The 27,110-nt window shown below is 36.2% G+C and overlaps 2 protein-coding genes and 1 long non-coding RNA gene across 4 annotated transcripts; 2 read left to right on the top strand and 1 right to left on the bottom strand.

Annotated features, from left to right (window-relative positions):
* Window positions 1–2,449: 2,449 nt before the first annotated feature.
* On the bottom strand, window positions 2,450–5,591 carry LOC6645687 (tetratricopeptide repeat protein 27). Its single transcript, XM_002068582.4, has 5 exons — window positions 5,575–5,591; window positions 5,236–5,357; window positions 4,819–5,174; window positions 4,254–4,759; window positions 2,450–4,185 (listed from the first exon to the last, which is right to left on the bottom strand). Exons 2-5 carry the CDS (start codon window positions 5,297–5,299, stop codon window positions 2,712–2,714), a joined length of 2,400 nt encoding a protein of 799 aa, XP_002068618.1. The 5' UTR covers window positions 5,300–5,357; window positions 5,575–5,591; the 3' UTR covers window positions 2,450–2,711.
* A 774-nt stretch (window positions 5,592–6,365) lies between these two features.
* Window positions 6,366–7,064, top strand: LOC111519034. The gene is made up of 2 exons (XR_002724213.2): window positions 6,366–6,814; window positions 6,879–7,064. It is a non-coding gene; the product is annotated as an uncharacterized LOC111519034 (long non-coding RNA).
* Window positions 7,065–24,345: 17,281 nt separating this feature from the next.
* On the top strand, window positions 24,346–26,420 carry LOC111519040 (mitochondrial sodium/calcium exchanger protein). 2 transcript variants are annotated; one of them, XM_047012313.1, is made up of 5 exons: window positions 24,346–24,495; window positions 24,555–24,772; window positions 24,833–25,430; window positions 25,499–26,026; window positions 26,084–26,420. In XM_047012313.1, the coding sequence occupies exons 1-5, from the start codon at window positions 24,388–24,390 to the stop codon at window positions 26,321–26,323; spliced, it is 1,692 nt and encodes a 563-aa protein (XP_046868269.1). In that variant the 5' UTR covers window positions 24,346–24,387; the 3' UTR covers window positions 26,324–26,420. The 2 variants fall into 2 exon arrangements, with proteins under 2 accessions (XP_046868269.1, XP_046868270.1); XM_047012314.1 differs by lacking the exon at window positions 26,084–26,420 and having other exon boundaries at window positions 25,521–25,582.
* Window positions 26,421–27,110: the final 690 nt, after the last annotated feature.

The raw sequence follows: 27,110 nt of genomic DNA, 5'->3' as shown, positions 1-27,110 counted from the left end.
TGCGGACGAAGAAGGACTTCCATCTGGCCAAAGGACATCACTATCAGGCTTAAAATAGCCGAGTTATGAGCAGTTTTTTTTGGACTTGTAATTTTTAGCTTATTTAAATAGAAAATTTATGTTGCATACTTTTGGGGTAAATAATTTGAATTTTTGAAAAAGTGTTGCCTACTTATTGGGGGTAAAACAGAAGCGTTAAAAATTTCGAGTATCCTTTGAAGGATCAGGACAAAAGTGGTGTCAAACGAATCCTTTCATCAAGGACAATAATCTGTTTAAAGGACATACCGAATGACCTGCGAGGAGCCGAGATATTAAGGATATTGTGTTTTTCGGATTTTGTTGCATACTTTTAGGCGTTTGGCCTTGTAGGCTGCCAACATAAATTTGTGTTGCAAACTTTCAGGCGTTTAGCCTTGTACGGTACCAAAATTAATTTGTGCAGCATACTTATAGGCGGTTGAGCCTGTGGGGCGGAAAAATCAAAATCTGTTGCATACATTTAGGCGTTTGAGCTTGTGTGCTTTGAAATAAGCTAATCCGCCGAAAAGTATGCAACAGACTTTTATTTTCCCACCCCACAGGCTCAACCGCCTATAAGTATGCAGCACAAATTAATTTTGGTACCGTACAAGGCTAAACGCCTGAAAGTTTGCAACACAAATTTATGTTGGCAGCCTACAAGGCCAAACGCCTAAAAGTATGCAACAAAATCCGAAAAACACAATATCCTTAATATCTCGGCTCCTCGCAGGTCATTCGGTATGTCCTTTAAACAGATTATTGTCCTTGATGAAAGGATTCGTTTGACACCACTTTTGTCCTGATCCTTCAAAGGATACTCGAAATTTTTAACGCTTCTGTTTTACCCCCAATAAGTAGGCAACACTTTTTCAAAAATTCAAATTATTTACCCCAAAAGTATGCAACATAAATTTTCTATTTAAATAAGCTAAAAATTACAAGTCCAAAAACTGAAAAACTGCTCATAACTCGGCTATTTTAAGCCCGATAGTGATGTCCTTTGGCCAGATGGAAGTCCTTCTTCGTCCGCATCGACTGATGTTATGAGGTCCTGGAATGTCCTTCCAATTGTTTAGAAATAGGACCTTTTCGATCATTTTCATGTCATGCATCCTTAGACGACCCCATTTTTTTTTGATGCCAATCTATAGAGATCATCAAGGACATCCGAGCGAACCATGTCCTTTCGTCCTGCGGCAGGATTCGTGGATTTTAGAGCTAAAAAACGAAAAAAGGATAATTTTATCGAGGCCATATCTCTGTAGGACATTGACCGATTTCGACAGGACACACCTTTTTTTGACCTCCAGGATCAGAACTATCGATCTGCATTCAAGGATTTTCAATATCCTGTCAAAAACATCACTCGAATTTTTGTAAGGGGTAGAGTCAGAAAAATAGCCAAAAAGTCTCCAAAAAACCACAAATGTCCTTATAACTCAGCCATTTCAAGGACGATCAGGATGTTCTTTTGTTAGATGATAGTCCTTGATGACCCGCATCGACTGACACTAACGGAACCTGGAATGTCCTTCGACAGGGCGAGATAAAAGGACTTCTGTTTGAGAAAAAATGTCAAATATCTCGCAAGTCCTGTGAAGAATCAGGACGAGAGTGGTGTCAAAAGATTCGAACCATAAAGGACTATTGTTGGTACAAAGGACATGGCGATAGTCCTGCGGAGAGCCGAGATATCAAGGATTTTGTAGTTTTCTGCAGTTTTTTTGGTCTTTTGGTTCAATTTGGGGCTTGGAAAAAATTGCTTGTCCAAAACAACAGAAAAGTGCTCATAACTCCTTCATTTTAGGAATAAGCGGGATGTCCTTTCGACTGATGGAAGTCCTTGTCATTGCGCGTCGATTGACATAAAAATGTCCTTCGCAATGTGGAAAAAAAGGACATTCTTAAAAATTACATGTCCTGCATCCTTAGATGACACCAACTGTTTTTGATGCAAATCTGTAGAGATCATCAAGGACATCCCAGGAAACCGTATCCCTTCGTCCTTTATTTTCCACTTTTACAGTAAATTGCACATAACTCGCTCATTTTAAGAACCATCGGGATTTCCTTTGAACAGATCGAAGTCCTTGTCCATGAGTCAATTGATAAAAAACCTAGAATGTTCCTTAAAAACAGTGCGATGGAAAAGGATTCCCGCTGGTCACTGACCGATCTTAACAGACAAAATGTATCTTAAATTAAAAAGTTATAGCACACCAAAAGTACACACAAAAAACTTACAAAGAACTAACTTAATATGTGATTTGATATATGTTTCTCTTTCTCTTGCAGATCTCGGCTCACAAAATAAAGATCTACGTCGTGCCAGAGACGAACCAGTAATGACCCTTACATATTAACTAGTTTATTATACTATCTGCTTTCGAATGATGTAAAATTGTTAATAAAGTGTATCCAAATGTATTGTTACTTGAGTTTTATTTTTTTATTTTATACCAAATGCAGAGTTTGCAAGGGGCTTATTAACTTGGCCAAGTAGGCGAAGTTTTCAAGTTTTGCCATTTGGAATGGTACTCCAGTGCAGATGATAATTTGTATAATATTTGAAGTTCTCCTTGTTCGCTTAGCGATGATCATCATCATGAAATAAAGCAGTCCATTATCACAATGAGAGCGAGAGAGGCAGACCAGAAATGTGATTTGAAATCGATTTGCCGATTAGGTTACGTCCTCTTCATACGCTCCTGCACCACCTGGGTGAGTTCTGCGATTTGTTTTTCCACTTGCTGCACTAAATCCTGCTGTTCGGTCGTAACCTCCACATTGATAGCCCGCTTCAAGGCACTCAGACATGATGTGGCAGCAAGTCTTGCAGAATTCAGTTGCGATGTAATCATCACCTCGCTCTCATCCTCGACATGCTCTTCTATGGCAGCACGGGAGAGATGTGTGACCTCGAGGCAAAGATTTAAAGCCTTTAGCGAATGTTCGGATTTGGTTTCCCACGACAAATGTTTGGCTGTATAGGCCCGATAAGATTTCACCAAACGCTCGGCCTTTTTCAGGGGCGTAGCGGCTACCAACGCAGATAGTTCCCAAATAAGAGGTTCATTGCCATGCTGTATGCTCTGCTGAGCTAAAAGCTGAACGATTCGCTTCAAAAGCGTAGGACTTGATGACACTCCCGCCTCCTTCTCGTCCTGGAGCTGTTTGGCAATGCCATAAACGATTCGTGTGAGAACTTCCTGGTCCAGATAATGTTGCTTGAGTTCATTCAGACGTTGATACGAACGCATGGCATCTTCCCAGTGTGAGGTATCCACCGAAACTAACATATAATTCTCCCAGACCTTCCAGTTGCTATAATTGCATTTGAGAGACTCTCCCAAGACTCGATAAGCCCGCTGCTTGTCTCCCAAATTGATTAAAGCCTTCGCTAAATTGTTCCACGACTCGAATCCATTCGGTTCCAAATGCGTATAGGCTAGATAATACTTTACAGCTGATTCCCATTTCTCCAACTGAATGGCCGAGTAACCACAACGCAAAAGTATTGGCTCTTGTAGTACATTTATCTCCAGAGAGATTTCATAGTGTTCCATGGCCTGGGCATATTCGGCTCGTCTATAGAAATAATTACCCCAATATGCCTGAGCCTTGCCCGAGGTTTGCTTCGAATGCTGCCAGGCCTGCTCATAGCACTGTGGGTCATCAATGGCATCGCCCAGCAAGCAATAGAGCAAAGCAGTTGGTTTCTTTTCCAACTCTTGACGTATGATTTCAGCAGCTTTGTGGCGCAACTCTAGACTCGTATAGCAGTCTATAACTTCGGACCAGGCTTGTATTTGCAAACAAATATCTAGCGCACTCTTGGTCATGCCCAAGGAGCGCAGCAATTCCACAAGTTGCAGCTGCACATGCCACTTAGGCTGCAAGAAGGTAGCAAATCCATACGATAGTCTCGATCTCAGGGAATGTTGCTCTTCATTGGCATCTAATAATTTCACGCACTCCTCGCACTGTTTCCAGCTACGTTCCACTGTGCGTCGTTGATTGGCCTCTTGGTGGCAATTCAAAAGCAAAGCAGCCTGACGCACTTGCAATGGACCATGCTCTTGATATAGAAGTGTTTGTGTATACGGCTCCAATTGCTCATCAGCCAAACGATCCTTGGGCTGGGAACGTTTCAATTGTTTTCTGTGAATTACCAAACGACATCATTATAGTTGCCTCTATAGCCTACTTATAAGTTCAGATTTACTTACACTTTTGCCAAGACTAGAGCCTGCAATATACTCGGAAGAGTCATCACATCATTGTCCTTGGGCTCTATGAATCGAATGCGCTCCAATCGTGTGTCATCCTCAAGTAATAGCAGTTTGGGTAGCTTTGTCTTGGCGTTGGTGGTGACAGCCAGCGGCAATGTTGGCTCTCCTTCTGCCAGCTGCACTACCTTCAAACAGAGTTGGGGTAAAGGCTTTTGCTGAAATTTCGTTCGCACTCCAAGTAAACCCTCCACTTTCAATTCCACTCGAAGATGCGTACACATTTCATCTAGAATATCTGCAGCGATATTAGAACGATGGAATTGCAAATAGCCATTGGCCAGTTCTAAAAACAACAATGACTGCAACTCTGGGCTGGTAAAACTTTTTATCTGAGCCTTTAGGGTCGTAGCAAGTGATTTGAATTGCTCATATAGTGATCCGGCCAGGTCATCAAGAATATGCTGCTGCAGGCAAATAACACGCAATTGCCACCAGTTGAGAATCTATAAGAAGCATAACTAGTTAATCTTTAGCTAAACATAAGTAATATATAAAGACGTACTCTCGAATTGGGATTGGCTTCAATTAAAGTCTTTAAGATTTCTCTGGCAATGACTAAAAATTCACCAGTCTTGACATTCGGATTCAGCTCTTCGCCGCTGGCCTTGAGTTGCTCAAGGGGATCGTATGCTTTCAATGGCAATTTCGACAACATATTCTGACATGCCGGTATCTGGTCAAAGGGACCACAAAAATTATTCTGCACAAAGGCAAAAATCAACTGCAGAGCATCACTTAACAATTGCTGCGATTCGGTGGTATTCTTTTGGTTTAACCAGCGTCCAATTATCACTTCCAACTCTGTCACTGTCCACAGTTCTGGACGATTCCATAGTTGCTGCAGTTGAGCATTGTTATCTGGAATGGAAATGAAAAACATGAAGAATATTTGAATTATTATTAATTAACTTACACTCACCGAATAAATTCGATTGATCATTGAAATTGCATACAAATTGTTCACTAAATAGATCATCTAACATCCTGACATATAGAATGATAAAACGTTTTAAAAATTCCTCCCCTTAGGCGCTACACGTGCTAAAAACAACAACAGCAATTGTTTACCATATGTTTTTTTTCTTGGCATTATCGATAAATGGCAACCGGTATTATCGATAGTGCGCTTGTAATCCAACACTGTTCTTTGTGGCGCACTGTTCGTTTGTTGACCAACACTAAAGCAACTCAGCTGCATGTGGCTTTGGCGCAAAAATTTAAAAGTATCTATTAAAATGAAATTAGTTGACGACCTTACCGTCTTGCGAATTGTTTTGTTGCGGTGCACCGATTTTGCAGCCAATTGGTCATAACATACACACAATTTGATATAATTAGAAGCCGATTTGCATAATATTTCTCGACCATACTAGACGGCGCCGCAATGCAAGTTCAAATTTCAATTAATTTGTCTGGCCAAAAAAATTGTACACAAATGATTTCACCATCCCATCCCGTATATTTACATAAGTTACATGCAGTGGGCTCATGAAATTTTGTGTTAAAGGGGGCGGGAGTGGGGAGGAGGGATAATTCGAGGGATACTCACTGGGCATAGAGGGAGTACCCATGGCGCCCTCAAGTGCAATTGCTCAGACACACAAAGAAAAAGCTCTTTTGTACTCTATAATACCCTGTAACCATATGGCTAGTGCAGGGTGTATTGAAAATATATTTCACATGCAAATAAGTGTTTCTGTTTGTTTTTCTTCTTATCTGTCTGTGCGTCAGAAGAGTTAATGCCCGCCATCCAGTTGCAGGGTATCGATTAGTCTACACTTGCACTCAGTATCTTGGGGATATTTTTTACGTCGTAGTCGTGTTGTCGTCGTTGTTGTTGTAGCTTCTAAATTTAAATTTCACGGTCAAGGTCGATATTGAGCAGAACGAACAGACGAACGAACGCAGAAGCTTGTGGCTGAATAGGGGGGGGGGGCAGGGCCAGTGAGTGAGTGTGTGTGTGTGTGTGCAGTACAGTCTAATGAAAGAAAACAAAAGAAATCGTATCTTACAGATACACACACGGACACACCGAAAGACAGACAGACACGCACACACACCGTGTATGTAAGGGCGGAGGGGCGGGGAAATTTGATAATTCTATTATTGTTTGATTTTCGTATAACTCAATTCTATGAATCTCTTGTTTCAGATGATGCTTATCTATGGTTCTTCGTTTGGTTTATTATCTCTCCTATAGATTCTATTTAGGTTCAAGGCTATGTAGACAACAACAACAACAACAACAACAAATTCCTCTATTAAATTTCTAAGAGCTATGTACATATGAATGTATCTCAAGGGACTCGGTTATCTTACTTATGTATGTATGTACATATTGCACAAGTTTCAATTAGGAACTGAAAACGAACATAAAAACTATTTCCACTGAATGTTATTTAAGTTACCAAGGGCAATAACTAATGGGTTTTCCGAAGATTATGAAAGTACATACACTCCACTCCCGTATATGGATATCAAATGAGTCGTAACATGAAGTACATACATAAATGAAATATTTTATAAATTATGGAAAATTTCATTATTTTATTTCCAACTAAGTGCCCCTTATCCAACAAGAAAAAAGCCATCCACTGGATCTGCCCTTCAGATCAGAGTTCGACTGATGAGCTGGCTGAATGCGCCCTGGAGACAACAAGTTTCAGCTAAATAATCTAAATAATACCTCTAACTATTGTTATTATGCTTATTGTTTTTTTGCCATAAATTATTTTTATCTTTAAGTAATCAATGATCTAATTCACTTATTGTTTTCTTGTGGACAAATTGTAAATAAATAAATGAGAATAAAAGTAAAACAGTTTTTTGTATGGTCTTGGTATAATATTTCCAGCTTCACATCGATCAAAATGAAGTATACAACTTATGAAAAGTTTTATAAATATCCAAAAAGATCTTCTACTCGTATTGAATATTGGTTTATTTTAGCTTCGATAATGAATTTCTTGAATATTTATATTTTCAAAAGTGTTTTTTAATTGTGCAGTGTGTTGAGTAAGCTTTTGATATTGCATATCAATCGATTTTCCATAACAATTTTTCACATCTGCAGTTTTCTCATTTGATTTTCCTAGATCAAAATTTGACTGAGCTTTCGTTTTAACGGTTTTCATTTTGAAAATGAAACATTTTCTCTTAAATTGTATATTCACCACAGTGTTGTAAGAGCTTAAAAGCTCTTCTTTTCTCTTTTGCTCTTTAAGACACTGTGACTCTTTGTGAGACTCTTTGCATTTATATTTTGTTTTACTCTCACTGCGTTTTGTTTGGCTTAATCATCACAAAAATGATTGTTGTTGGGGGTCTCGTGTCTCCCTCTCCCTCACACACACCTCCTGCTCCCCCTTCTCACCACATCGATGTCCCCTCTCCCCACTCATAGAGCCATTCAGTCACTGTCTGTGTTGATGTTTCTGGCATGCCGGGTTGCATGGAGCCGGCACGCGGCTTCTGTATGAATGTATATATACATGTATACATGTATATATATCTTATATGCATGTATGTGAATCGGATAATACATATACATAGATATACGAAATGAACGTCATCGTGACCCAAAACTGGCAGCTGCTATGGAAATGCAATAGGAAAAGAAAAAGGAAAATCAACGTCAGCAATGAATAATGCAAAATGCGTAATTGAATTATTCTACAAGTATTTTTTCTCTCAATAATTGAAACCAACAAAAAAACAAACAAAAATAAAAGAATAAATGAATTAAAGTCTATTGTCTTTAGACTTCGGAACCTGATTGACAAAAATCCATTTAAATGGGCAAATGAAAATTGAAAAAGTCATTAAGCTATCTTGCAAATTAAAGAAATTAAATAAAAATTAAAGTATTCCTTACGAATCGAAAAACTATATAATTAACCATCGGGCTCTAAATGATGTTGTTTTTTTTTTGTTATTGTTAGCAAAAAAAAAAAACTTTCCATTGCGACGACTTTTTGGCTAAAAACTCTCTCTCAACTTGTTTTTTCTACATGTATGCCATTTGTTTTATTTCTTTATTAAATTAATTTTAAATTCTAAACAATAAAACAGTTGTTTCTATTTATTTATATCTGTTGTTTTCTGTTTTGCCTGCTCACTTCTTTATTTTTATTTTTTTTTTATTTTATTGTGAGTTGTGTGTGTTTAAGTTTTAGATTCTTATTATTTTTTGTGGTGACTTTTTTATTGTTTAAATTTTAGATTCTTTTTTGCATTGCAATTCATTTACTTAATGTTTGAGTGTGTGTGTGTGTGTGTGAGAGAGTGTTTTCAATTTGTTTCTAAAGCAATTTCAAGGTCATACAGGTTTTATCTGTACAAATTTTATGTGTTGTTGTTTGCAATAACAATAAATGCAAATAAATATAATTTATTTAATTGGTGCACAGTTGCCAGTTGTTAAAATATTGAAATTTGAATTTCATTTTTCTGATTTTAAATATCATTTCCCTGCCTTCTCTCTTCCCCCATATCCATCTCTATCACTGTGTGTGTTTTATTTTCTTTCTTCTTGTCCCACAGCTGAAATTGGTGTCAGTGGAACATTGGCAACGGCAACGGCAACGGCGCCGGCGCAACATTTTCATTTTCACTTTCACGGGCCGCCGCAACTTTCACGAATGCCAACCGGGCACAAGCAGCAGCAGCAGCAGCATACCTCTCCCCCCTGCACCTACCTCTCCTCCTCTCACTCTTCTTACTCACCCACTGTACACCCCACAATGTCTGCAACATTGTTGTAGGTAGTAGTAGTAGTAGTTACCACTCGCCCGCCGCCCCCTCTTGTTGTTGTTGCCCCACAATCATGCTCTGAAGTCGCACAGCTTGTTGCATTCCACTTTGTGGCAGTTGTTGTGTTGTGCTCTCTGTCTCTGACAGTTTCAATTTCATTTTCGCTTTCGCTTAAAAGTAATTATTAAAAAAACAAAAACAAAACAAGACAACAACTAAATATTAACTAAAGTTGATTGAAGTTAATTTAAAAATTCGTGCACGTGTCTTGATCCTACAAATGAAAGGGAATCGCATGACCCAATAAATGTAAAAGTATAGAAAACATTATTGAACCAATTATTGGTTCAACAAATGACAAAATTAGCCGAGTTATCATTGAAGAGGACGACTTAAATGTCAAGTTTCCTTTGGCTTTTATGTTCAATGGAAATGATCCTAAATATTTTCTTTGGTTTTCCCATACTTAACTTAACTCCAACTTAATTTATTCTAAGATTTCTCTCAGTTTAATAAAACAATATTTTCGTTTTCTTAGTCTTTACTACAAAATCAATTGCATTCTTAATGATCACAAACCTTTTAACAAGTTTACTGATAAATATTTCATATGATTATCAAAAAGTACCTAAATATAGAGAAATTTCAATATGAATTGGCAAATTCGTTTGTTTTTCATACTTTTTCATCACTCTTAAATGCCTTTAAAGTTGAATTCATGAGTCATTCGAATGTTTTTGCAGAATGAAATTCTGTCACATGGTGCGTATACGTTATTATTAGCTGTTGCTGTTTTCTAATTTATAATTTCAAGTGTCTTATAATGTATATATTTGATTTCAAATTTCGGTTATTTAGATGTAGGTCGGCCCTCCAAAACTGAACTGAGTTTCGGGGCCCACGCACAAATTTAATTATTAACTGCCAACTTAATACCGACCTTGGCTTGCCTATTAGAATTTTGACATTCGAGCATTTAATAAATATCATAACAAATGTGTATATACACACACATATACACACATACATATATATATATATATTTCTGTATTGCCTAAAATGCGACTAAATACCGCACAAAACGCATGCTAAAAAGTTCTACCGAAATTAATTTATTTCGCACTTAATTATTCACAAAAAAAAAAAAATAATAATAATAAAGAGACGCTGCTGACCTTGAAACATGTTTCACCTGCCTTCTCTGCCTTTATCTCCACCTTCTCCTGTCTCTCTTCCTCTCCCTCTCTCTCTGTCTCTCTATCTCAACCATTGCTCTCATCTCATCTAACTTCTCCGCCCCTTTTCTCTCTCTCTTGTCTTGCCTCTTTCCATTTGCCTTGGCTATCAAATATCGCGCCAAGCAACAAAAATCAGAATTTCGACCAAAATTTGATCGTTCAGTCAGTCAGCTATAATACTCACAATCAGACTCAGACTCATACTCATTCAACCATCCATCCATCCATCCAACCATCCATCGGAATACTTACTGAAAACGCAAAATAGCAAATAACAACCAAAAAAAAAGAAGGAAAAAAACACCAGAGAAGATGTGCGATTTCTAAACATTGTAGTTCGAAAATAGTTTTTGCATTATGACCATGAGAGATGGGATTGACTACCCATAGTCGTTAGGGAATGGAACATATATATATATACATATGTATATGAGAGATATAAAATCTATATATACATAGAATAGTGCGCAATTGTCAGCTGCTTAGAAAAAGGCGCTGACTATGGCTGAATCTCAAGTGACATCATATTAAAAACAAAAAGGAAAATACACAAACAATCTTTGGGCGTCTGTGTGTAACTTGAGATACTTTGAAATTGAGAGCGATTTGAAATCAAAATCATAGTCCAATCGAAGAGTTCTACTTAATTATTGTTTATATTATTTGATTAATTCAACACCCCACACAACACAGTCTTGTGGGCTGGTATCTGAGATTCGGAGAAATTGGATCAATTTCGTGGCATTTCAATCCAAACATATATCAAATGCAGACCTATCTATGCATATCATGAATTCTTTTGACGTTCTGTCTAACAAATATAGGCTGTCTTGCTCACTCCTAAAAGCACTCTCATATGAGCGATATAACATTTCATTTCCATTTCTGGGTACATGGCATAATGATTATTTCACCCAATTGCTCTCTCATTCGTCATATTCTATGAATTTATAATTGTTTGGTCATAAAATCCTACATATATCATCATTATGAACAAATACGATTTTGTTTAAAATTAAATGGATGCTCAAATTAATATACTACAGGTTGTTCAGCTCAAGTCATAGTAAAATTGCAAACGTTTCCAGATTTTCAATCAAAATAAAATAAATAAATAAATGTTAATGTTTGGGTTTTGTATATATTATATTTTTTCTTAGATTAGCTAACTAAAATATATTCATTAACTTTTTTAATGTTCGTGGAAGAGTCGTTTTGTTGTATTTGTTGAAATTTCACACTTGTGGCAAAACAATCTTATACATGTCATATTAATATCCATTAAATAGTACAAATAATGGCCAAGCCCATCACGAAAACAAATCCCTGTTTCAGGGTCATTACCCTGTACTTTATGAGGTGGTAGATAGGTAGGTAGGTAGCTCGATAGTTGGCTATTCAGTGAGATTTATATCCTCTCCTAAGTCCATTGAAGGTGCGACCTTCCTGTAGTTAATAAAAAATATCCATTTGAATTTACTTATTACAGGGTATCACGTTATCGGCTCCATTGTATTTGGATGCGGATTCGTATTATTGCTGTTATTTCACATTTTCAGTGTTGTTTTTGTTCTAAGGCACACAAAATTTCGCAGCTTGACCTTGAGCAATTATTGTTTATTAATATTGCTCATTTGTTGTTGGTGTTGTTGCTGTTGTGTTTTATGTGCGTTTCGCTTGATTCCTGTTTCTTGTTTTTGTTTTTGGCGTGTGCCCCGCCAACTTGTTCTCTGCCTAGCAACAACAACAACACCAGAGAATTCTCTATTATTGAATTAATCAATTCGAGACGCACACGTGTCTAATATTTGTGTGAGAAAAATACAAAAACTAAAAACTAAAGGCAAAAAAAAAAAAAAATTAAAGAGCTAACAACAACAAAAACCACAACGACAACTATAACAGCTTTTCCATTTGAATGTGAACAAATCACACACAAAAACAAAGAGAACAAATTCTTTGCCACATGTAAAATAATAATAAAACGTGCACTTTGGAAACATAAAATGATTCAATTATATAGATTAAAGATCCCAGGGTCCAGGGTTTGCATGGGTTACATCAATCATTTAACTAGAGCGTTAAATGCAAATTTTCCCTCCCAAAAAAAAAAAAAAGAAAAAGAAAAAAACAACATGAAGAATATATCCGAACGAATTTTGCCCCAATTACATTACATACTGAAACGACATTAATGCCCCGAATTTTATATACCCTTGGCACTTTCTTGACACACTTTTTATCAATCTACTCTGAATATTCTTGGGCTTAGCTCTACTCTGGTCTTAAACAATAAAAACAGTTGCAAACACTACTGATCAGGGTAAGAGAATACCCTTCCCTGGGTAAGAGTATGTTAGGTATGTATAAATTCATTTCATTTTCCCCTCAAGTTGTCCGCCCTTTCATATATGTACATACCATGCATCTAAAGGGTAAAGTGAGATATTTTAAGTCGCCAAATGTTTGCAACACGCAGAAGAAGGCGCTTCTGAGCCCATAAAGTATATGTAATTTTGATCAGAATTAATGGTCAATTGAATCTAGATCTCGTCGATTATAATTTGAAATTTTTAAACCCTTAAATTTCAGCCCACCTCCCTTCCGACCACATATTTCTACCGCAAAACTCAAAGTTTCGTAATAACATTTAGGACTCAAACAGTTCTTATTATTTTCTTCCGTTCCACCAAATTTCATAAAAATCAAATGGAAAAAAACCAAGTTATACGTCTCATACGTTTTTGACGAGCGAGATAGCCAGTGTTTTTCCCCTCTTGCTGCATGGTATACGAAAGTCGGTACAAATAACTTACTGACTTCGTTTTAATTTCTTTTCTTTTGTCTCATTCTTTTATTCTTCCCGACTTCTTTGGCTGACAATTCTTAATTTACAAGTGCCCATAGGCTGGGGTAGGTAATGCCAGTCCTTGAACCTCGTTTGGCTCATTTGCAATTTTAAGTTGCACTTTGCACAACGACACAAAAAAAAAAAAACAAAAAATTAAATCGTTAAGAATTGCAAAAATTGCATATATGTATGTACATACATATGTGGTATATAGATACAAAAGTGCAATAAACATGTAAACAAAGGCAACAAAGCAAACTGCAACTAATTTTTTTTTTTGACTTGGCTTAGAGAAATCCTCGAATTGTCTGTTGAAATATTATTCGAACTATGTCAATATCAGGCTGGGATATTTTCCACTTCCAACCATCGGCAGGGTATCATGACTAATTTGTCAAGCAGCGCAAATTTCTAGAGGTTACTTCGTAATATTAGCCTCACATTGAGCTCGATTTCAGATTTTCCACACACTCACACAGTTACTGCTATATATATTTGTACGTGATGTTTATATGTTTATATTGTATACTTATATCAAATAAATGAATTGCTTTTCTTAGCAATTTGCATTATTATTTTATATTTTGTTTGCCTTTTTTGCTTTTTTTGTTTTTTATTTAATTTATAATGATTGCGAATGAAATTGCCACCAGTATATCAATTTGTTTTTGCATTTCGCTACATATCGGCGACGTTGTAAGCACACACACACACACACACACACAGAGCCCTCCCCCTTCCCGCCTACAAAGCCCCTCAATCCGCAGTTAACCCTGTTCCCTGTTTTCTCTCCCTCTCTCTGTCTCTTTCTCTCAATTCTCTGTTCTCCCTTTGGGGGAGGGGGGACTACTGTGACGGGATGCAAGGGGCTGGGTCAGGGGGGAGAGGGGGCGAAATGAGGAGCATTTGTGAGTTATTTGCGTCGTCGACGTCGTTTGCGACGAGTTTAGCGGCCTGTCCGTAAATTCAAGGACGCGTCGCTGCTTTGTTTTGTTATTGTCTGGACTTTTATTTTATTTTATTTTTCTGTTTTCCTTTTTTTTTTTTGTATTTTGTCGTAAGTAATTTTGTTGCGCTTGTTATTGTTGTTGTTGTTATTGGTGGGCAGAAAAGTGCATTGAAATCAGAATCGAGCAATGGAATTTATAAGAATTTGCATACTCTGCCGCATCCACAGGGCTCCAAAAGGGTATATTTCCTAGAGGAAGAAGCGGGTCCTACTATCCTTGTCTAACATTGTGTTTCTCTTTTCCCTGGTACATCATGTTAAGGTTCTTAGCCAATTTATTGACAATATTAGAATCCGACTTTAAGGTCTATCAAAATGGATTCACTTGAGGATTATTGTCCAGGGTATCTTAAAGTCGGTTGCATGGTTGTTTTTTTTCACTCATAAAAATTTACTCGAACTTTGCATTTATTTTGCAGTTGCTTTGCTTTTTATTTTTATTTTTTGCAATTTTTGTTTGCATTGCTTTCTCATTTTTATTTATTTAGAATTTTAAGGTTTGCTTTTTATTTTGGTTCTTTTTCGAAGCCGCCTCTCAAGGTCAATGCGGGAGGAAATGGAGGAGGAAGGGAATGCTAAAAGGGGAGTCAGATTTGGTCAGCTCTGGGCAGGGAGCAATAATTTCTTTTTATCTAATTAACAAATTAAAAGCCAAACAAAATGCCGAACGCAATAATAAGCAATAATTTGCTGGCAACAAAAAAAGTTAAAAGTAAACAGCAAAAAAAAAAAAAAAATTAAATAAATATAATAAAGTAAAGGAAAGAAAGACAAAATGAAAAAAAAAAATAATAAATTCGGGTTTATGGTCAAGGACGCTGCGGCATGACAAACAGAAAACAGCGAAATGTATATAAAGTCAAACTGATTATGAGCTGTTCGACAAACTGAAAGTGAAAAGGAAAGTCAAGAATCTACAAATTAGCAAATACTCTTTCCATGCATCTTTAATCTTATGCATTATGCCATCGATTTGCTCATCGATTCATTCATAATCTCTCATTGACTGCATAAGTTTCGTATTCATATTTCATTTAATCATCTTACTTCAAGTATTTTTTTTACCTCAAATTCGTGACAACCTTAACAAAAATGCTAAAGAGTATATTTAAAACAAATATTGAAATACAACAATAACCAATGAAAAACAAAACCAAAGAGCTGAGCTCATTTGTTAAGGCACCGAAAGATGCTTTACCCTGCAAAAATAAATATTCCAATTTATCAACAAATTTTAAATTTGATTAGAAAATACTTTGAGGGACTCAAATATAACTGAAATCTATATCGAATAAAACAAATCTCTGTTCGATTCTTAAGAAATTTCAATGAGAAACTTTGTCTTTGAGAGTTTTTGTCGATTTCAAACCATTTTGATCTTAGGCAACCGATTACTTAATACAAATGGAAAATATCAAAAATATATTCTTACCAGTTTAGTGATCCATAGTGAATATACCCAATAAAAAAAACAAATGGGTAAACATCAGAAACACAAAATCACTTAACGAGCATTATTAACAAGAACGAATCATGGGCAAGCAATTTGAACTTGACATTGCTGAGAGAGCGCTACCGTTGCGCCCCACGCCGCCCCTCATAAAGAGAGACCCAGAGGCCTCGGCGCAAGCGGTAACTGGGATCCAATTTAAGCTCATTTATCATAAAATGGAATAATAAAAGATATTTTGTTGTATACGACTTTATATATATACATACATATAGTTTGAAAGACAAAACATCAAACGGCGCTAAACAACTGAAGTTTGGTCTGAAATACAGATACAGATACAACTGATAAACTACATATATACATACATTAATACCTATAGTTATTGACGTTTATATGTATTTGTATAATCAGCCGTGGGGGCTCGCTCGTGCTTTTAATTAATGAGCTGAACTTGATGATGCTGAATTGATGTTGAACAGATGCTCATGATGCTCATAATGATGATGATAATAATGATGACTACTCGTAGTTTCCAGTTTCTGGCCAAGCGGAAGTTAAAGCACTGACACGTTGTTGTTGTGTATGTATTGGTGGCTGACTCTGACTCTACCTGGTCTTATCAACGTTATCTATATATAACTCTTCAGGGGTAAAAGCAAAATATCTGTGTGCTCTGCTGACTATACATATACATATATGTACAATCTGGCCATAGGATAGATAGATATGTATTTATGCTTAATTGAAGCCGCAGACAGGCAGAACGAGAAAATATTTTTTTCAATTTTGTATTCTAAAAAGTAAAATATATAAACACACACACACACCACGTAAAAGGCATTAAAATGTATACACAAAAGACAGACAAAAAAGAAAAGCAAAAAACAAATATCTACAGTAACAACAACAACCACAAAAATTCAAATACAAAACGTTGTTCAAGGTTAGGGTTATCATATTGCCAAGATCAAGGTTGAGTTGAGACAGACATTTGTCAGTTGTTAGGTGACTACAAGTACGGGTACGGGTACGGGTACGAATACGAGTGACTGTGTGCGGTTGCTGAGCCAGACAGAATGTCGAAAAAAAAAAATAGCATACGAAAAACGCATGGACAACAGCACCAGCAGCAACAAAAACAACAACCACAACAAGAGTAACAACAAATTAACAAATTATTCAAATAAAAAAAAAAAAAAAAGAAAGACTGAATGGCTATCAAACGATTTAGATTTATAATCCATTTGACTTTTAATGCGTTTTCATATAGAAGCAAAAAAAAAAAGTGTACTAAAGAAGAAGTTTACTCAAATGATGCGATTGAAACACTTATATACATGTGATTTATACTGGAAATGATTTCTAGATCTGAGCATGAATCATTATCGAAATACATACATATAATTTAATTTCATAATGTGTTTAACTTTAGTTAACAATTTAAAATAGAATGTTGTACGACTTAAAAGTTACTTAACGATAAAAATACTAAAAACTACTTCTTGTCTTCTCCCAACCTGGTGTTAAATATAATAAAAGGAAAAAAACAGAGGGCCGGGGCTAACTTCGACCGCGTCAAAGTGTGTATACCCTGGCAACTTTTTTGGTAACTCTTTCCTTACCTATAGCCATCAAAGTGGAAAAACGTTTTATCTAAAAAGGCTAAAGTTTTGCGAAAGAATGGCAATCTTAGCATAGGAAATAACGAAGATATTGATCAAAGTCACTGTTTTTTTCAACGATGGTATAGTTACCCGTTCTTTATCCAATTCGGCGGAGTCATTAACAGATATTTTAAACTAACAAAAGCAATCGCGTTAAATGTAACGAAGTTATTTAGAAAAGTCACTGTTTTCGACCGATCGTTCCTATGGGATCTATATGATATAGTCACCCGATCTTGATCAAATTTGGCACAGTCGTTTATATATGTAATAAAATCTCTAATATTAAATTTCGACAATAGCTTAGAAAATAACGAAGTTATTGGGAAAAGTCACTGTTCGTGACTTTGGCGTTTGTATGGGAGCTATATGATATGGTGGTCCGATCCGATCCGAGATATACAACCCCTGCAGTATTTTACCTCTGTAGCTCTTACGGTCTAGGAGGAGTTTGCGTTGATCCAGATGGACGGACAGACAGACGGACGGACGGACATGGCTATATGAACTCGTCTCGTCATGCTGATCAAGAATATATATAATTTATATGGTGGTAAATGCTTCCTTCTATGGGTTGCTCACTTCTGACCAAACTTAATATACCCTTTTTGCAAGGGTATAATAATTTATAATTCCATTCCTAATTCCAAATTCTAATACTTATAGAAACTTAAAAATCAAGAAACCTAATGTGTATTCCTAATCAATGAAAGTCAATACAAAAAAGTTTAAAAATTTTAATTAAACAATTTTGAATTTTATTTTAATCTAGAGTTCTGGCTTAATTTGGCTATTGGAATTATCTTGTTATTCTTTTGTTTTTTTTTTCAAAACAAAGTTGAAAAACCTTGAATTATTTGAAATCGTTTATAATCTACATATATATTTATATTGTTATGATCATTTTTTGTTATCAAGACTGAGTTCTATCAACATTTTTTTTTATTAGCTTACAAATTTGTAGTATACGATTTCATCATCTTTTTCCATATTAAGAAAAATACGATTAATAATTAAGAAAAATTCCTACAGGCAATAAAATCTAGACAAAACACTCTATTTTTAATATTAATTGAATTCCAGTCCTTGAACTTTGAGGATGAAACAATTGTCAGTTAGCACATCGGGGTCACCATGTATCACCTGAATCTAACTTTATAGCATTCGTCAATGGAATGTCCTTCTTTTTCACCTCTTTTTTCGAAACAATTTTGTATCTCTTGGCAAGTTGTTTGATCTCTGACTGACTGTGAACCTCAAAAAAGTCTCAACAGGAGCCCCAACTCAGGGTCAGACTTGAAGCAGTCGGTTTTAGTCTTTATTATTTTTTCTTTTTTGGGTCACACAATGGATGTTGGTTGAGTAAAATTGGGTCAAGTTTAGTACAAAGCTTTCAACTTCTTTTAAGTAAAAATTGTGTGTGTGTGTGTGTGTATTTTTTTTTTTTTCGTTTTTTAAAGAAAGAAACACACAAAATTAAAGTCAAGGTGTTGATGAAGGTTTTTCCGCACTCAAAAACTTAAACCTCAACTCTGTGGGCTATTTAGAGCGTCAATATTTGGATCTGGGCGTTGTTAAATAGTCGTCGGAGACTGACCTTAGCTAACTGAGAGTTATCTGTGGCTGTTGTTGCTAGTTCATTTCAATTTGTGTATTTTTTTTTGTGGGTTGGGCTTTGAACTTGAACAGAGGAGCGCGCAAACGAACAAATTGGAAAATCAAACTAAAGTCAGGCATTTAGAAGTTTTTTCTGTCGCCCGCATAAAACAAATCGACAAAAAAAAAAAAATAATATAAAATAAAACCAACCATGGACACAGCCCCTGAAACCAGTTTTCCTTCGCTTATTCAAATTGTGATTCGTTTTTCCATTCATACTAATGCTTGTGTGTGTGTGTGTGTGTGTGTGCGAGTGTGAATACACCGTTAGACGTGAATAAACTATAGACACTTCCGATATTGATCTTGCATGCTTGTTTATCACAAGTTTCGATTTGATTTTGATTTCAATTTCCAATGACAAAATGCAGCCTTCTTCTATCTCGTAGGGTCGTCATCGTTGTCATCGGGCAACTTCCTCAAATCAATTAATCAAAATCAAATGACCAAAGATTTGATAAATAAACGAATAATTTCAAATATCTTTCAAATAGTTTCAGAAATGTTTTCAAACCTTGGATAATTTTTTAGAATTGAATCAGAATTGGACTAAGTTGTCATTTTATTTGGGGGTTCTTTGGGTATGACGATTAATGTTAAGCTTCTTTATGTCTTTGTTTAGTGTTCCATATGACCTTTTTAAGAAACAATCTTGACTTTTAACCTAATATTATTAAATCTGTGATACGTTGTTATTAGATTTAAGGATTTCTTTTCTAATGGTGTTTGTCTCTTGCATATTGTTTCTGTATTATAATTATTTTTGTTCACAGTCAGAGATCGGACGTCTCAGTTCAGATCAGATCGTTTTGAGATCAACAAACTGAAAAGCTCCCGTTCATTCCACTTAGCCAGGGTAAACATGACAATGAGTTGACAACTCTGCAAAGTAGCTAACCATGTTTGTTATTTCAATATAGATTGGCTGCGTTTGCTTCATCTTTCTCTCTCTCTCTATCTTAGCCGATAAGAGTTCGTTTTTATTTCATTTAATTTGCTATTTTTTTCTTGTATATATTTATAAAACAAACATCCAAGCTGCCTCCCTTTTCCCTCCCCCTGAGATGGGGCCCACATCAAGTCTTTGTTTTTACAAATCTATTTCTATATTTAGCAGCCTGATGAATATGAATAGAGTTCAATGTCTGTCTCTCCCCCTCTCTCTCTCTCGCTCTTTTTCTTTCACGAAAAGGGTATTAAAAGTACCTACCTATGTATGTCACTTTTCTACATAATTAACCAAATTATGGGCCTTAAATTGAGAAGATGAACAAGAGAAGTAAATACAAAAGATAGCCAAGCAAGATGAAGAATCTGAATTGGTACACGTGATTCGCATATAAAATAAACAGCGAAATTTTTCGTTGTTGTTTTCATAATTCATAAAAAAGTCACCGTAAATCACGCCCAAGAAATTCAGAGAAGTTGCAACAACAAAAAAAAAAAAAAAGAAAAATAAAAGAAGAAGGAGTTGTTTCTTCTTGGTCTTTATTTCCATTTTTTTTTTTTGTGTTTTTCTGTAAACGTGATGAGTTGAGAAGATATTAAAGATGATGGTTCCATATTTATGCCAAGGCTAGCAATTTTTGTAAAGAAGGCGAAGGAGTAACTTATACAAACATATATATTAGTGGGAGAGAGATGGCGCGAGATGATACGTGCAAAGATGCGAGACAGCAAATTCTTGAATATAGGTCTAGACCCTATTTTTGCAAGGATATATCTCTTAAGTCATGCAAAATGATCGATAATATACAACTGTGTTTTTTTTATAAAGATTTCCCAGAACAATTATTTATAGTCAGTTTAGAAATCTTCTAGAGAAGTTCCTTTCCTAGCCTAAACATATTGGCAATTGATGGTTGTCATCTGTTCAAAAAGCACATAATTTAGTTGGTTTAACTACTTTTAGTCTTAACCTTAGCTATCCTCATTTTTTTAGACGACACAGACAAAGACAAAAAGAAACCAATTAATTTTTTGGGTGGTCCCTGATCACTTAAGTTCATTCCGAGAGTGAGCATCCGCTCTACCCACGCACTCTGCACAAGAAGAGCAAAGACAAAAAAAAACTACTATATATCTACTGACCACACAGACGACAAGGACAAATTTTTTTAACAACGTCGCCAACATATTTCCGGGGGCAGTGCAAATTTTGTTCGATCTTCTTTAGTTTTTTTTTTTTTGTGTTGCGTCTGCTCATTTTTCTTTTGTTTCTTCTGTTTGGTTTCATTCTTTTTTTTATATATGTATATATACTTTTTGCAGTGCACTTATTAGCTGCTTCCTCTACAGAAGAGGGCAAAGAAAAAAAAAAAGAAACAGAAGGAAAGATCAATGCAAGAAAAAAAAACTGGCAGCTGGCAGACCCTGAGCTTTGTCTACTTGCAGATTCCCATACCATTTGTATGCAGATTTTCCCACCACTGCACCCGGCGGCTTCCCCTTTTGCCCATATCCCATGTCCCTGCCACCGACGCAGATTCTTTGTCATTGCACTTGAGAGTTGAGTTCAGAATTCGCCTTGAATTGAGATTGGAGTAAGTAAGTGACCCGTAATGATTAAATGCCATAACTTGGACACTCATCCAGAGCCATACAAGTAAGCTGAAAGTGCATTAGAGATGGGAGATACACACACACACTCTCCTCTCTGGCTATGTCCCAATTCTTAAACTTACCATGGCCTTCAAAATTCACTTAAGAAAGTACATGTCTAGCATACAGATAGAATCCCCTTTTCGATAGCTAAGTAGTATCTAACAATCTCAATGATAAGATCGTGTATTATGTATCACGCTCACATCTCTATGTAAGAAAGCATCTGCATAATGCTCCTAACACATTAATCGCACAAGGACCTTTTCTTTTGCGATCAATCTACACCCTTGAACCTGTACATTGACCGCTTAATTAGGGGCGTAAGACTCATATGAGTTGTTCTTTCCGTCATAATCGCGATTGCTTTGTTCAAGTGGGTAGCGGTTAGAGGGGGGTGGAAGGAGTACGATGACGATGACGATGATGACGCGTCCACATTTCAGAGAGTTTCATCAGAGAGTACAATGCCCAGTCAAGTCCACACACACACACACACCACGCCGATCTCTGCCTTCAATCTCAATCTATATGATTGTTGTCGGTCTATGGCCTGGCTGGTCGCTTTTGGATTGGTTGTGCCACGCGTTAGCGTCATCAGATTTCGTCTTTTTTTTTTTTTAATTGCGCCTTGCATATCATTTTGATAATAAATAAGTAAAGTGTAGACTTACTCACACACGATGTTTATATCCAGGCTATACAAATTTACGACGTACTCATCATCATCCTCATCTCACACTCACTCAACATCTCACACTAATTGCCATAAATCTGCAAAAATATGAATGGAAAATATCTTGAGATCCTTAAGTTCAAAAATACTTATTGTCGTTTTTATTTTAAAGTTCAAAGTATAGAGCATTCTCTATATAAAACTTCAATTCAAAAGTCAAAAGATCTATTCTCATTTATAAACTACACAAAATTTTGCGATCGTTGAAAATGTATTCATCTTTCACCTTATCTGAGTTGACTTGCTTAGAAATATCTTCCGATTCCTATTAATTATATTCTTTAAAAGATTTGAGTTCCTAATTATTTGTACATTTATTAACTATCTCAAGGAGTAAGGCCCTTTTAAAATAATAAAGAAGAAGTGTTTAAACTCTGAATTTGAGAGGGTGTTTGATTAGACTCCTGTAATTCCTTCGATAAGGGACAACTTTAAATGTTTTTGGCTTTAGCCTGTACACTGACTTAAACAAAGCACTGTGCCATTTGTGCATTAAAAGTAATTTCTTGTAGCTTTTGGGGGCAATGCTGATTAATTTTTTTGTTTGCTTGATGATTAAAGTTTGGTTAAAGCAAAAGTTGCACATAAGAAGATTTGCTGTCTAGGGCAACCTGAAGAAAAGGAGAATGCGAGGAGGCTAAAAAGCCAAAAGCCCTCTTTGAAATCCAAGACGATTTTCTCCTTTTTTATTTGTCATTTTGTTACAAAAAACTTTGCCAATTTATGAAATCGCTTACTATATAAGTATGTATATACAAATATACGTACGTATATCTTTGGCAATTCGTGGATGGGCGGGTTCTTAGCCAATTGACTCAATTTCAAGTCTTGGTTTCTGCTTTCACTTTGATAAAAAAGGAATTGGAAATATCCATAATTTATATATGCAATGATATTTCAAATATGATTGGGGCGAAACACCCACACAAACACACACAAAAACACCCATTCAATTTGTTGAACTTTTCAGAATCGAGCCCAACCAAAACCCGCCCATTTAATTTGATTCATTCTTGGCCATGCACTTGACCCTCGGCAATTTGCGTCAATGTCAAAATGTGAGTGCAATCCCCTTTTTTTTATATTTATTTTTGTGGGCGTATGTAGAGAGAGAAAGAAAAAGAGTGAGAGAAAGAGAGCGAGTGATAGAAAGGGGTGGGCAGGGGTGCTAATTATCATTTGCTAGCTGCAGCAGTGACCTTGAACGTTAGGGGTAAAACCCATTCGTACGAATGACCTTTGCAATGTATACCCATCTGTCTCTCTCTCTCTCTCTCTCCCTCTCCCGTAGACATATATATTGTTACTAAAAATAAGCTTCGATGGCGCAAAAGCTCGACCTCGTCAAGGTCAACTGAAACCCACCATCCTACGCCCACTACTATTCATAGACACATGCAACATCCGCGTGCGCAAGTTCAAGTGCAAGGGTTTCCATTGCACCCAAAGCTCTGGTAGCAAGGATGAAGCTTCTTCTCTTCAGCACACCTTATTGGATTGACGTCTATGGCCCTGACCATGGCCTCTGTTGGCGCTGTTGCTCTTGCTCTCGGTCTGTGTGTGGGTGTGTGTTTGTGTGTTTGTGTGTGGGTGTTGTCATCGCATATTCCAAGTTCCAAGTCCCACTTGAGCCGCCTCTAATGGCATTCCGGACAGTTGCCGACCCGGCCGGCCGGCTGGGTGATTTTGTTTGCTGCTTGCACAAATTTTTCTCATGGTCAATTGTTTTGTTTCTAAGTTTGAACTATTTTTACTTGATCCCACACCAACAACAACAAGAAACAGATTGAAACATTTGCATTGCCTACTTGAACAAACTGCAAACTAGTTGATGCATCATTGAAATTGAATGCCATCTAAAAAATTAATTTCCCTTGGCTGCACTTTCTCCTGGTTTCTCCTAGGAAGAGCTCTTTTAGTCCAGTAAATTTATGAGATATCTCTATATACATATATATTTGGTTTGTTCTTTGCGAATAACTCGCCATTATTATATAATTTTTTGAATTTTTTCTCAATCAAGAACTTTTCTATAATTTTATATATTACACATAAAGTAGGTGAAGCCTGAAATGTTTTATGATTTTTAATTCAAATCAATTTGAATTATGTTTCTACTCGATTTGCTTCAATTGTCATTGTCTTCGATGGAATCGAATGCCACGATATTGAGACGTCGGCCGCGTCACATATCCTTTATGGATATAAGAAACTCGGTAAGTCCTTGAAGATATTTCTAAGTCAAATTACTCTAACTTTGTGTGTCTTTTAAAAGACGCGTTGTCATTTTAGCGAAAAGACGAATACAAATATTACGGATATGTGTGATTTTGTAACACATACACTCAGTTGTCATTATTTTATGGCCAATATTGATTATTTAAAGATCATATTTTGCTATTTTAAAATACCTCTTGACGGTATCGTTGTATTTATGGGATGTCTGATGATGTTAATACTCTATGGACTAATTTATATGCTAACCAAATACTTGTAAGTATGAGAGGGGGAAGAGGAGAGTAAGATGGTTTTTTTCATTTGTTGTTGTTGTAGTTTTTTACCAAATTTCGAAATGCTTATGGATTTGGTGCCCATCTCGTCATATACCTTTGGTTATGCCGGTTTTGGCTTATTCTTCTTTATGCCCGAATACTTGGAAACTGGGCTTACGTGTCTATTTCAAAACTCCTATGAGGCCACTTTACGTTTATCGGGATTCTTTGGCGATTTGATGCGATACTTTGTCTTGGGAATTTGTACACTTTGCGTTAATGGCTACAAAGTTCGCGGTCTGACATTATGGTCTAGTATTTTATTCCTATTGATGGGTTATTTCTATTTGATTATTGTTGTCCTTAGGAAATATGAAATATTCCAACAGCAAAATTTAATTAATGACGATTTGTATACGTTGAAATTTAGCGCAGTATCAATACTTATTATATTCATTCTATACATGATGGCAAATGTTTTAATTTCCTACAATAAAACAAAAAAGGAAAGGAAACAAATGGGGCTAGACTTAAAGAGAATGACGTCTACTAATCTTGTCAAGGAGAGTAGTGAATGGAAATGGTGGCAAATTTGGTGGTCAACTGTCAATGGCTATGAAACTATGAAAGAGCCAATTGTGGGCGTTGTTACAGTATTGGTTAGTATCAGATAGTAGATCATTTATGGATATATGATGTAGAAACAGATTTGTATATTGATTCCTAGACACCGTTTTACTTTCTGGCAGCTAATTTGATACCGGTGATTGATAAGAAACGACATTTGCATGGCTGGTGCAAAGTCATTGCCTGTACAAGTTATCTATTCCTGCCCTTTATGTGCATACCCTTCAATCCGTGGCCCTCATTGTGGTTGATGTTACTCTTGAACTGTTGGGGCATTGCCCTAACTATTCTCTGTGCCACACGAGCCCGTCGTGTGCCCAATCATTTGGCGTTCTATGCCATCTCTGGCATGTTCATATGCACACTATGCAATAGCTATTTGCTCCAGGAGATCAATAATATGATATGGCAATTTGTCAATTGGCGTTATAATCCAACGCCACAAATGATAACCCAAATGTATTTCAATTCTGGTGAGATTTTCTCGGCCATTGTTTTGTTGTTCAGTTTGATACGTTCAAATAAATTAGATGTGGCCTTTGGTGTGATTATGAGTATGTCCACTTATACCATTTATTCGGCCTTGCCACAATTGGTCCTCCATGTATGCTATAACCGGAATACATATGTATGTACACACAATGTGCTCAATGTATTTCATTTTAATTATTATATTTTCTTACAGCTGGTAATTACTGCCACTTCGGAGTCCTGCAATACATTCTCAATTGTGATGATCGTGTGTGCATTATTTCATATATCGATTAGTGGCAATGAGTTTCGTGTATCTCTGCTCTTGTATCTGTTAACTCTAATGATTGGCTATATGATATTCCAATGGATGACCTTTAATAGTTGGGTACATCCAATTGGCACATTGCATAACATTCAATCACCCAGGGAACCGTCTACAATGTGGGCCTAAATTGATTCCATTAGAAAGTGTATTAACCCATTAAAAGTTATACGTTTTTACAATTCTCAAAAATTTATAGAAACCTATTGAGTGGGAATTTTTGTGAACTTAAACGGAAATAAAAAACATCTTTTTATCTAATGACTATTTGTTTTATATTGAAAAGTTTCTCTCTTTATGGGGAAATGTTTTTCCTGGAATATTTTCCAGGCAAAAAATGAACTAAAGAAATAAATTAGATAACAAATTTATTCAATTTATGGCACTTCGCATGGTTGGCTAGAATATAATAAAACGACACTTAACTTACCTAGCGAAACCAAAGTCATTCTTATTCAATCAACAGTTATATATGCGTCTATAATTATATAACTTTATCGCACACACTCACACACATATGTACATACATACACACAGATGGCAATTGTCCTGCATCCCACCGAAAAGCTAATATAGTTAAGAGACTCAGTCACTCTCACTCAATATCTTTGGCAGTGTCTCTCTGCCACAGAGTTCGATACCAAGAAAGACAAGTTAATAAAACAAACTTCGACAACGACAACGATGAGGAGGACTAGGACTACGACGACACGTGGCTTAATTGCATTAAAGGCATATAACTTTGTTGGCATGTTCAGCCATCACCACAGCAGCAGCAGCAGCGGCGAGAGTAGGAGTAGGAGCATCTTTTTTTTTCTACTTCTCGTTTGGGTGATAAAAAGCCGCCAAAGCATCGTCCTTTTGTTGACCTTTAAGTCTTGGGTAATAACCAAGATTGAGCTAACAGGAGGAGGAG

The sequence above is a fragment of the Drosophila willistoni genome (assembly GCF_018902025.1).
Source record: "Drosophila willistoni isolate 14030-0811.24 chromosome XR unlocalized genomic scaffold, UCI_dwil_1.1 Seg8, whole genome shotgun sequence".
Classification (NCBI taxonomy): domain Eukaryota; kingdom Metazoa; phylum Arthropoda; class Insecta; order Diptera; family Drosophilidae; genus Drosophila; species Drosophila willistoni.
The sequence above is the reverse complement of the archived record's forward strand: the minus strand, read 5'-3'. Positions and strand labels throughout refer to the sequence as shown.

What these genes read in the sequence shown, in the direction of transcription:
- LOC6645687 (XM_002068582.4), bottom strand. Translation starts at nt 5,299, where the DNA reads ATGTTAGATGATCTATTTAGTGAACAATTTGTATGCAATTTCAATGAT. An exon ending in AAGCCAATCCCAATTCGAGA is followed by an intron (nt 4,760 to 4,818) that starts GTACGTCTTTAT and finishes TGCTTCTTATAG; the next exon opens with ATTCTCAACTGGTGGCAATT. An exon ending in GCTCTAGTCTTGGCAAAAGT is followed by an intron (nt 4,186 to 4,253) that starts GTAAGTAAATCT and finishes GGTAATTCACAG; the next exon opens with AAAACAATTGAAACGTTCCC.
- LOC111519040 (XM_047012313.1), top strand. Translation starts at nt 24,388, where the DNA reads ATGTTTCTACTCGATTTGCTTCAATTGTCATTGTCTTCGATGGAATCG. An exon ending in TATATGCTAACCAAATACTT is followed by an intron (nt 24,773 to 24,832) that starts GTAAGTATGAGA and finishes TTGTTGTTGTAG; the next exon opens with TTTTTTACCAAATTTCGAAA. An exon ending in GCTATAACCGGAATACATAT is followed by an intron (nt 26,027 to 26,083) that starts GTATGTACACAC and finishes ATTTTCTTACAG; the next exon opens with CTGGTAATTACTGCCACTTC.